The sequence below is a fragment of the Zea mays genome, chromosome 8 (genome assembly GCF_902167145.1).
Source record: "Zea mays cultivar B73 chromosome 8, Zm-B73-REFERENCE-NAM-5.0, whole genome shotgun sequence".
NCBI lineage: Eukaryota > Viridiplantae > Streptophyta > Magnoliopsida > Poales > Poaceae > Zea > Zea mays.
The window spans coordinates 157104899-157116451 of NC_050103.1; the positions used below are offsets into that span (position 1 = coordinate 157104899).

Genomic DNA, 11553 nt, shown 5'->3' on the forward strand with positions numbered 1-11553 from the left:
CCTCCGCACTTGTTTCTTCACCGCAGGACCACTGCCCGCCGGCGGCGGGCGGTGCTCCTGGTCTGACATTTCCAGGTTGGACCGAAGCCCACGCACGAGCTGCAGCTTCATCCGCAGGATCCATCCATGCCCGCATAGTACATAGAACGTGTGCAATAATTCACCCAGTAGTGGTTGCCTGCTAGCTGTTGGTGCTCCTGAACATTTCTAGCGCAGTGGCGCTGGGCCGGAGCGCCGCGTGCCTGCGTCGTCAGTTCGGCCGGTCGGTCGTAGCGTCAGCAGCAGCAGCAGTCGTCGTCTCAACCACCGCTGTGTTTCCCTATCAACCCTAATAAATAGCCACCATTGCGGATGGGAGAATCGAACCGGGCGGTGGCGGGGACGCGGGGCAGGGCAGCGCACAGCATGAACGACTGGGCTGGGCGGTCCGCCATGGTCACTTCCCAGTCTCGAGTGACACGGCATCATGATGCGTGCCCTACTCAGCGGGGATGCATGCGCGTGCGTGGTTAACAAACTCCATTGGTCGTCTCGTCACCTATATAAAGCTCGCACGAGGCACGGCCGGTTTCACTACACCAGGGCACGACGTGCGTTGCGTCGTGAGTGTTTGTGTTTCAGAGCTGAGAGTCTGAGACTGAGAGAGATAGAGGTGATGATGGCTCTGCAGGCGCAGGGGACGCGGGTGCCGCTGGTCCTGGCGCTCTTCCTCCTCCTGGCCGGTTGCGGCAGCGAGGCGCAGCCGCTGGTGCCGGCGCTGTTTACGTTCGGTGACTCGTCGGTGGACGTCGGGAACAACGACTACCTCCACACCATCATCAAGGCCAACTTCCCGCCATACGGCAGGGACTTCGCCAACCACGTCGCCACCGGGAGGTTCTGCAATGGCAAGCTGGCGACCGACATCACCGGTACGTACGTAGCTAGGACTAAGTCGGGGATGCATGCCATTGCCATTCCTTTCTGTCTCTCTCTGGAGTCTGGACAACATCGATCTGATGAATGCAACTCCCGACCACGTACGACGACTTTTTCGTCGATCGTCTGCGTACGTGGTGCATGCATTGTGCCATGGCTGCAGCCGACACGCTGGGGTTCACTACCTACCCTGCCGCGTACCTCAGCCCACAGGCGTCGGGGCAGAACCTCCTCATCGGCGCCAACTTCGCGTCCGCGGGGTCTGGGTACTACGACCACACGGCACTTATGTATGTAAGTATCATCAGATCAGTTCGTCACCACCTCATCGATCGATCGATCAGTGTGACCTAACGGCTAGCAATTCTTACACACCAATGCAAACAAACAAACACACACACACAGCACGCGATCCCGCTGTCCCAGCAGCTGGAGTACTTCAGGGAGTACCAGACGAAGCTGGCGGCGGTGGCCGGCGCCGGGCAGGCGCGCTCCATCCTCAGCGGCGCGCTGTACATCGTCAGTGCCGGCGCCAGCGACTTCGTGCAGAACTACTACATAAACCCGCTGCTGTTCAAGACGCAGACGGCCGACCAGTTCTCCGACCGCCTCGTGGCCATCTTCGGCCGCACCGTGCAGGAGCTCTACGGCATGGGGGCGCGCCGCGTCGGCGTCACGTCGCTGCCGCCGCTGGGCTGCCTGCCGGCGTCCATCACGCTGTTCGGGCACGGCGCCGCCGGGTGCGTGTCCAGGCTCAACAGCGACGCGCAGAGCTTCAACCGGAAGATGAACGGCACCGTGGACGCGCTGGCGCGGCGGTACCCGGACCTCAAGATCGCCGTCTTCGACATCTACACGCCGCTGTACGACCTGGCCACGGACCCCCAGTCGCAGGGCTTCGCGGAGGCCCGGCGGGGATGCTGCGGGACGGGCACGGTGGAGACCACCGTGCTCCTCTGCAACCCCAAGTCCGTCGGGACGTGCCCCAACGCCACGTCCTACGTCTTCTGGGACGCCGTCCACCCGTCCGAGGCGGCCAACCAGGTCATCGCTGACTCGCTCATCACCGAGGGCCTCATCCTCGTCACGTAATCATGCTTTTGTTTTGGCTTCAAATCGATCAGACTACACAAAAGTCGTCGTTCCTAAACGTATACTATGCCTGTAAATTTATTCCTCTTGTTTTTCTTATTTGCGTTGATTAATGTTTTCGGAAGTATAAGCAACAACATGAATGAATGAATGAATGAATGAATGGACTCCTATTGTTGTCAAGTTCAACGTCACATTATTTGTGTGTAGAAAGTAGACGCAACACACGTACAAGAGGCAGATTTTACTCAAGTCAAATGTAGAAAAAGTTCATCGACTGATGTTTTGGTATCATCCGAGAAAAGTAAGACAGGTTTGTCGTGGTCATCTCACCACACCGTATTATTGTCTCTCGATCCTCTTGTAGTCCTAATTAATACTCTCTCTCTAACAATTACCCCTTGCCATATATCTTATTTGTATTTTTAATATATTATACTACCTCTATATTTTCGAATATTTACCGTCTTTTAGTTTATTTTTAAACTAAAATGTAACAAATAAGAACTTATTCGTTTCACTATATATATATGGACTGCGTGTTATTAAGTCCATTTAAATATATACACTCCGGTCCACATAAAATTTCAATAACCGAACAAAATTTAAAAAAGAACGAAGGAGTACTATCTTTCTCTCAAAGATTCTTCTCCTATGTACATATTATCTCTAACAATTCACCTTATATCCTTCACGTACAACAACGACCACAAACGGCGTTCGTCCAATGACTGTTCTAGAAAAAGGAAACAAGAAAAGAAAGGTCATAATTCATCTTCTCTGAAACGATTGCTCTACTATTAGCGAACCTCGTCGTGCGCCTGAGGCGGCGGTGCAAAATCGATCCCTTTTTAGTTAAAGGAATTTAATTGGTTAGCATAAAATAATATCTAATAAATAGAAAATCGAATAGCGGATAATCCGTTATGAAAGAAACGGAATACATTCTTTGAAGAATCAAGATTCGTAATCAATCCTTGTCTTGTTTGTTGGATTAGGTCTAATTTTCTTGACCAAACAGCAAGCATGGAACTTTACAAGAAGAACTTAAAAGAAAAGGATAATTGAAGTAACTTTGAATCCACTTTTGTTGGGGTTCAAAAAACGAATAAAAATAAATAAAAAAAAGTAAATTTAAGGAATAGTTCCCTTTTTGAGGGGGCCCCTCGGGGGTCGTGGAATGCTTTTCTTCTCCTCTGTTCGTGTTCTCCAGAGGGAGAGCTCCGGCAACTAGGATCGAGCCAGCTCGGCTCGTTATGGCTCGTTACTGTAACGAGTCAGCTCGGCTCGGCTCGTTATACTAACGAGCTAAACAGTTGACTCGGTTCGGCTTGTTAGGAAGTTCGAGCCAACTCGTTAGGCTCGTGAGCCACACAACTAAATACAAAGATCTATATATATATATATATATATATATATATATATATATATATATATATATATATATATATATATAACCGAAAAATCATATTTTAAGTGTTTAACACTACAAACCCAAAACCTTTATAATATTACTATCATATCATCTTCCTAGCGCTTCTAACTTTTAATATTAAATTAAATAACCAAATATGTATTGACTTACAAATTTATAAACCCTTATTATAATAAGATAGCAACAAGCATCATTATAAAGCAACTCGTCATCCATTCCACAAACATGTAACATTTCATTGCACAACACTAACATCATATGCTGCTAGAAATAAAGTTCACAAAACCATAACCAATAATCTCTACTACTTATTAAGACTGAAAGGGTAGCCTGCCGTTCTGCCATTGTGCAATCTCAACCGTCCGTTCTACTCTTCTACGGTCGTAGCCGTCCGATCTTGCCCACCACCCCACACGACCTCTCCCACCCCGCCTTCCGCCGCCAGGCCCGCATCTCGCAACCGTCCTGCGCGAGCAAAGAGCCCCCGTTCCGCTCCCACGATCACCGTCGCTCTGCCCTCGTATCCCCTCCCACGACACCGAGACAATGACGACGCAGACCGCGGAGGAGCTCGCCACCCAGATCGAGCAGCAGAAGCTCGAGGAGCAGAAGACTGAGGTGAGATTTCGCACACACTCCTCCCGTTTCTGCAACCCTAGCTAGCTCTCGCTACTCCCTTCGCATCAACCGCCTCCCACTCCCCTCATCTGCGCGAGCTGCAACCGGCATCCGTCGAGCCGCCGACACCACGCCAGGCCTCCACGCCGAGCCTCCGCGCGAGGCGCGACCGCGCCTCCGAGCTCTGTCGCCCCGGACCGCCGGCGCCGGGCAGCCGTGAGCTTCGACCGGACCTGCCCGCAACCAGGCTGAAGCGCTGCGATTCAGACGGAGCAGGAGCAACAGCAGCTAGCATCTCGCGTCGATTCGCTGTTAGAGTTGACGGCCCTGGACAAAGACACAATCTTTCCCGTCAAGATCTGTCCCCCCTGCCACCATTGCCGGACTTAATTTCGCCATGCACTGCCGCGGCGGCCCGGCCGGGGGGATCACTGATCAGGTATGCGCGCGCAAGCTAGCCAACGCAGTTATTGGCCGGCCGGCCACCGCCGCAGCCGTCTCCATGTAAGCTCGCCGCGGACCACCACCGTCCGGCTGGTTTATTGCTGTTCACTGTAATTCTGCAGAGCCACATGCCTTTTATTGTGATAATTTGATGGTCCTTTCACCACTCCTCGTTCTATAGAACCCCTGAATTTCTTAGATGGTCTCGCTTCATTTCTGTGATATGAACAAAGTAGTGTGTCACCATCTACGGCCCTCGAAAGACTACTTGCCCGTTCTGCTGGGACTAGCACAACAAGGTGAGGAACAACTGCTGCAATAATGTAGTGGGTGGTTGGTTTGCTCTTGTTTCGGTTCACAGTCCTGTTGTTCTGATTCGCCCGGTCTGTAAAACGTGTAGGTAGCGTCTTGAGGCACAAAGTGCAGTTCACCTGGAGTAACCAAGAGGATAATGCTGAGGTATGTGTGTCCAGCCGTGGATTCCGTGAACTCGTTGCTGTCTTGTTGCTCGAAATCAGCTATATGTAAATACAGCAGCTTTTCAATCTCAGGAGACGACCATGTCAGATGTCTGGTATGAGGTGCTGCACTTGATGGCCATGGTCTGCTTGCAGTAGGCCAACACCCTGCTTCTCCCAAGGTCATACGGCAATGGCTACGCCCCAAGAGTTTCTGAAGGTACTACAACTGTTAGCTGTAGATGAATCCAAAGCGTTGTCGGCCTGGAGACTGCTGTGTCCAAGTTTCCTTTATCCTTTATTTAAATTAGGCCACTGAAAGATGCTAACAATTTGTCGTGCATTCAAGTACTTCTGTCTATAGTGCTCATGCGCTGACAAGGCCACATATTTCCAATGTGCTACAGAGAGTAGACATGCCACTGTTGATGTCTTCTTGAAGGCAGCTGGATAACTAGACTGCGCAATTCGGCATGTACTTCCGAAGATGACACTAGAACTAAGGTTTTGTTACTCTTGAGCAACTTCCTAGCATTGTTAGGCTTCGATTCAAATTTGAAGACAACTACTGAAACATTCCCCTTTGACATGTGGACTACAGGAGACAACTTCCAGTCAACCTGGCTGAAGGAAATCTCGAAGCTCTAAGCCTGCCAGCCTTGGGTCAGGTACTGTCTTCTCAACTCTGCAAACTGGATTACCTAATTTTCATAACTTCTCAAATGGTGTCATAGTTTTAATCAACAGTTCACTTGATTTGATGATTTCCCCCCTAAGATAACACACAAGACTTGCTTATAACTCATTTTTTTAACAATATATATTATGTATTGCTGCTGAAGCAACAAATGTAGGTTTCAATTTTGAACAGCACATACTTTGTACTACTTGAGTTGCAAATTTGCTTTAAAAAGCCTAAGAAACCTATCATCAACATTCTATCAACACTTTATCATATCTGTTACATTAGTCCTATTACCTCTGCTTTTGTTAGCCACTAAATTTGATATTAGGCATTTCACTTTTATTCTGAACATTGGTATTCTTCTTTCTTAGGGGGTTGACATGCAACTGTTGTCGCCACTTGCACCGCCTCCTCTCCAGCAGCAACTGTTGTCGCCGCCGCCTCACTGCGTGGGAACGGGAGCAAAACCTCACGCTGACGATGTACCTGGCGCGGTGGTGCAACCGTACCCGCACGGCCACCGCCGCGCGTCGTCGAGGCACGCGGCCCCGTTCCTGTCGTGCCGGTCCATGGATCCCACCGTCGTCGTGCACAGCAAGTACCAATACCATCCTCGTAAGGTGGAGTTCAGCTGCAAGAGCACGCTAGCGCCATCTGCACCTACATCAGAGCTCCCAATGGCGATATGAGCCTCGCACTACCTCTCTGCCATCAGGCCTTGCCGTGCAAGGTTCCTTTCTTACTTCCGCTATTTTTGTCAATAGTACTTCTCACAAGGCTTCAGTTCAACCACAACGCATTCTCCAGGTGTTCCTAATGAAGGGAAGAATACAAAGTAGCTAGCAATTACCTTTATCTAACAAATTTTTGCAAGTGATATATCTGTCATTTGTGCACAACAGAAGAGCAATATTTATTACAACTAATATATTGCATTCAGTCAAGCAGACAACTGAAGATGCTAGAAAATGTTACCTTGAAAAAAATGATCATACCATTACAAGAAAGTATATGGGGGTTTCCTCTCTGAACCTTAAGCCGTAACTCTAATATTTCTCGATCTCAACTCCTATCCTCAAGTCATAATAACTGAGACGTGAGTCGTTAATTGGTTTATTACCAGACCATGCATTGTTTGGATGCAAGTATGGATTGTAGATGTGTAACCAAAAACAGGATTTTTTTTAAAAAAAAATCCAAAACCAAGATTTTTTCTATCAGTGGATATTACCAAACAAACGACATTGAACTGCTACAACATACAACCTGCCTAAAGTTCTCCCAAGCATACTTAGCGCTCCATCTATGCACTCCTAAGTAAAGGGTGAACATTTCAGTTCTGGAACTCAGTTGCATGCTCCGGTAAACCTCATTCTTCAGTACAAAGATTTCCATGTCTGTTTTGTGATGTTCTAATTATCAATTGTTTACTATTTGAAATTACTAGAATTTGTTGTGCAATCATGTCTACAAATAATTTGAAATTATCCTGTGCTTTTTTCAATTAACAGAATTTTGATTTTTTAGACTTCTTTTCTAGATGCTAAGTTGAACATATAGAGTTCACCTTTTGATTATTAAGACAGTATGTATGTACATTTTAATTAAGGTAGCTCGTTTCTGTGGTTTTTGTGTTGGTGAATTGATAATTTTGGGATATTTCATTGGAGATATTGAATACCTAGCAGTTCCAGTCTCAAAAAAAATCACTTATTTATGCCCTCCACTCCAGTGTCGGTCACCTCCTGGGCTTGCTGGGTATACGAAAACGGTTGTGCTGTGCGGGGGATTTTGGGATTCCATCCTTGCAGTTTGGCCTTTCATTATCTAATCTAGACCTCATCTAGAGATTTGGAAGTCCAAATTACATGGCCCCAGAACAATGGCAGCCAAACACCAGAGGTCCAATTAGTTTTGAAATCAATTCATGGGGGTTTCGCGTGCAACATCCTTGAGATGTTGAGGGAGATTCAACCATTGCGTGGAAAATCAACAAATTTAATTTATCTGTTGGTTGTCTTAAAGAAAGAAAAGCCAACGTTCCCATACAGTCTGCCTCCAGTGCTCCCTTGATGAAAGATATGTTTGCGTGCATTTGAGAGGTACATGATAAGTGTAATGGTTTCACGTTGTCTGTAGATTTTGTTTGGATATTCACTAGATGAGTAATTTCACCATGCATGGTTTAATTCTAACAGTTGCTTTTATTACATCCAAGACTACCAAGTTCTACTGTAATTTTGTCTTGTGTCCTATCAAAGTAAAGAAATGTTTTGACATGCTTTGGTTGTTCTGTTGTAATAATTTTCCCAGTATCATAGAAAAGTTACTCATTCTTTAGTGAAAAGGATCATATGTTGGTCGTTATTTCCTGGTTCTTTCCGTTAGATATTGCAGGACTTTGTCTATGAACAACCTACAGAGGAATAAAGTGGGTTGCCCTTGCCTCGACTCTTGCTTCTATTGTGTTGAATTATGTGATCAACAGTTTTCATTTACTGATGAATTGTTGTAAGTTAACTTGTAACCTTGTAACTATTTTTATTTAATACCAAGTAAGGTCGTGATCTGAAAGAGTTGTTGTCCTTGGTGGTAATGAAGGTACTTATTTTTGGCAAATAGTTTTTGCTGAGCACCATTTATATGTTGTTGTCGTGATGATTGAATTTTACCTTATCCTTTGTTCCACTGTCTTTTGGTTCTTTAGATGTCAAATTTTCATGGGATTCTTTGGGCATAGCTTCACTGCCATTAACAACACCATTTGTAATTGCATCTTCTACAAAAACTATTTTAGTTTTCTCGGCACTACAATGCTGGGTATTAATTAATACTTGAAAATTTGATATGCAGGTGCCTTCGTTCTGCCTCCGCTCGCGCTCGCCGCCTCCCAAGACCCAGCTACATCCCGCCTCAAGGCCGCCACGCTCGTCGTGCCACCCCTCTCCCCCCTTGCCGCCTCCCCGACCCGGCCGCGTCTCGCCTCCAGGATGCATGGACTCCGACGACACTACCCTGGATGCCTCCTCCCCGGGAATGGACACCTCTAGCGTGTGCTCTCTCATCTCCTCCTCCCTCTCTCTCGTGGAGACAATTGGGCTGCCATCGTTGCAGCCCTACACGGCTACGCCCAGGTCTTCTTCGGACCCTTAGCCACGACGAGCAACACTAGGTACGCCTGCCCTCTGGTGTTCCTTTTTTAATGTGCGCAACTGAGCAGCCAAACCCTAGATGGAAGGAACGAACTTGGGCGGCGCAGACAAGCTTGTCGAGCTTGGTGGATGGTGGCTGGTGCTCCATCCGCTCCTTGGGGTGGTCGTGGCTGAAGCCCCTGAGCCCCTGCAACAACGACTTCATCCCCTACTGTGAGATCAGAGAGTTTTAGTCTGTTATTTACATAATATAGGCACCTGCTATTACAAATAATTTCACAGTTCTTGTCCCATTATGCTATAAAATATGATGTGCTATTCTTAGCTCGATATGCGGTAAGGTCTTCTTAACTATTGATCATCTACCTATGCATTAATTCATATACTTCAAATTTTCAAAATAATCTTCACTGTTAGTCATGAAAAGTTTTTTTATCAAAACAATATCTTCATATGCAAGTGCATCTAACATCAATTTGTTCAAACATTTTTGTTAAAGCAGGAAATGAAGTACAAGTTTCAAGGAAATGGGGATTCTATGGAAACATAGACACTGGGCCCGTATTACACATCGATATTATTTTGGCTGACAAAGAAGTAAGAGCTCATTATCTTTTTTCTAATAATTTTACTCATATGTGGTTAGTTATGGCTTCAACTATTCTTATCTATATATACATAGAGCATAAACAATAATAATGTATTTATCATGAAGACAACCTTTACAGTACCATTTTTTAAAACATCCAACTTTTAAAGCATTGTCTGCCACCACTGTCTTCATCTGCACTACTCCCTCCATTCTATTTTGTAAGACATAACCTCACATGTTGTCAGCAAATACTAAAACAAATGATTTCTAAGTTTCGTTTATTACGTGTATCTACAATACGCTTCTCTGTCTACTCTCCTCTGAAAAGTTTATTTAGTTTCACTGCTTTTCCTTTGAAATGGTATGTAACACAAACGAAGGAATCTTTTTCCATCCATGGCAGCATCAACCAGGTATTCCTAGAGTTAGACAAGGCATTCGCCGGCTTACATTTTGTCTATTGTAGTTTCAGATAATATACCATAGTTGCTTAGCTTTGCCTTGGAAGAATTTAGTTTATGAAACTAAATGTTCATCCTAAGCTGATATCAATGGTGCCATGTGCCAAACTATGATAGAAACTTGTGGAAGCAAATGTATCTTTCATTATCAACCATCTCGTGTGGATGAGACTATCGCCAGATTCAAAGTCACCACCTTCAGTCTTTGCGCTATCAGGCCAATCCTTGGAGGTGACAAGATTCCTTACCCACGCCGGTGCTAAACTGGTCGTCCCCCAACTGATACCGGTATGTTCTGTTGTTCTTTCAAAAAACAGAAAGTTCAGTTACCTTTGGAAAAAATGTTTGCAAAAAATGGCAATTAGAATTTGGCCAAAGACAAAATGATGCTTGTTACTTCCCAACTATAGCCACAATGACCTATATGCATGTCTAATTCTTCTTTAGTCAAATGCTTTGTCACTTTCGGAACTGACAGCTTCAGCCATCAGCCACCTTCACCATGTGGGTTTATGATGTCCAGATTTTGAACAAGATAACATATGGCTTTTGAATTTTGCTTTATGCCTTAGTTGAGGAAGACAAAAATTAGATTGGACCATATGATTTATAGAATCTATTCCAAAAGCTTCACTTCTCATAGCAAATTAAATCTGAGTTATCACGTTTTCAGTAGAACAATTCAATAAATTCAGACCAGGGTCATGGAAATGTTCTCGGTCAAGAGTCTCAATAACTACCTTTGGAACTACATAGACTACCTCGACTCGATAAATACTTTCTTCAAAGATCAATCTATTAACTTATTTTTTGAGGCTAGCATGATCATTTAACTGATTTTGTTCTGGCACATGGGAATAGGCATCTAGGATATGTTTTGGTTGAAAACTTAAATTGTTGAATTTTAGAATATTAAGTTTTTATTTTTCAAACAGAATAGTAGTGAAAGTCCTTTATTAGACAGTTAGTCTAGCTGGTTTGGTTTGGCCGCAACTAACCCAGTCTTTAGCTGAGAGTCATCAGGCCACCGTCAAGTCTCCTTTGTTATGGAGATCCACCCAAATCTATACTATATTAAAGCAATAGTTTCTCTACTATATTCCAGTGTTGTCATGTATCCTTGCTGTTCTAATTATAAGCTATTAAGCTATCATTTTCATGCCATTTGTTAGGAAGCTTGGCCTTTTATCTTGATTCAAAAGGCAGCACATTTCCTTTTTTGTTGATGCTTAGTCTTTTCTTCTAGAGTTAAAATTGCTATTAGTCTTCACGGCTCACACATTTTAGCTAGAAAATTTACTCATTCTTTAGTGAAAAGGATCATATGTTGGTCGTTATTTCCTGGTTCTTTCTGTTAGATATTGCAGGACTTTGTCTATGAACAACCTACAGAGGAATAAAGTGGGTTGCCCTTGCCTCGATTCTTGCTTCTATTGTGTTGAATTCTGTGATCAACGATTTTCATTTACTGATGAATTGTTGCAAGTTAACTTGTAACCTTGTAACTATTTTTTATTTAATACCAAGTAAGGTCGCGATCTAAAAGAGTTGTTGTCCTCGGTGGTAATGAAGGTACTTATTTTTGGCAAATAGTTTTTGCTGAGCACCATTTATATCCTGTTGTCGTGATGATTGAATTTTACCTTATTCTTTGTGACTTGACTGACTTCCAAGCCAGTGTGTGATGGTTCATCAAAC

At 44.8% G+C, this 11553-nt stretch overlaps 1 protein-coding gene and 1 long non-coding RNA gene across 3 annotated transcripts; both read left to right on the plus strand.

Moving 5' to 3' along the window:
• Positions 1-362: 362 nt before the first annotated feature.
• LOC100216840 (uncharacterized) lies at positions 363-2351 on the plus strand. 2 transcript variants are annotated; one of them, XM_008656259.3, is made up of 3 exons: positions 363-911; positions 1082-1212; positions 1324-2193. In XM_008656259.3, the coding sequence occupies exons 1-3, from the start codon at positions 467-469 to the stop codon at positions 2008-2010; spliced, it is 1263 nt and encodes a 420-aa protein (XP_008654481.1). In that variant the 5' UTR covers positions 363-466; the 3' UTR covers positions 2011-2193.
• A 2402-nt stretch (positions 2352-4753) lies between these two features.
• On the plus strand, positions 4754-5160 carry LOC109941505 (uncharacterized). Its single transcript, XR_002264142.1, has 3 exons — positions 4754-4806; positions 4908-4966; positions 5059-5160. It is a non-coding gene; the product is annotated as an uncharacterized lncRNA (long non-coding RNA).
• The last annotated feature ends 6393 nt before the right edge of the window (positions 5161-11553 follow it).

What these genes read in the sequence shown, in the direction of transcription:
- LOC100216840 (XM_008656259.3), top strand. Translation starts at nt 467, where the DNA reads ATGATGCGTGCCCTACTCAGCGGGGATGCATGCGCGTGCGTGGTTAAC. An exon ending in GCTGGCGACCGACATCACCG is followed by an intron (nt 912 to 1,081) that starts GTACGTACGTAG and finishes CCATGGCTGCAG; the next exon opens with CCGACACGCTGGGGTTCACT. An exon ending in ACCACACGGCACTTATGTAT is followed by an intron (nt 1,213 to 1,323) that starts GTAAGTATCATC and finishes ACACACACACAG; the next exon opens with CACGCGATCCCGCTGTCCCA.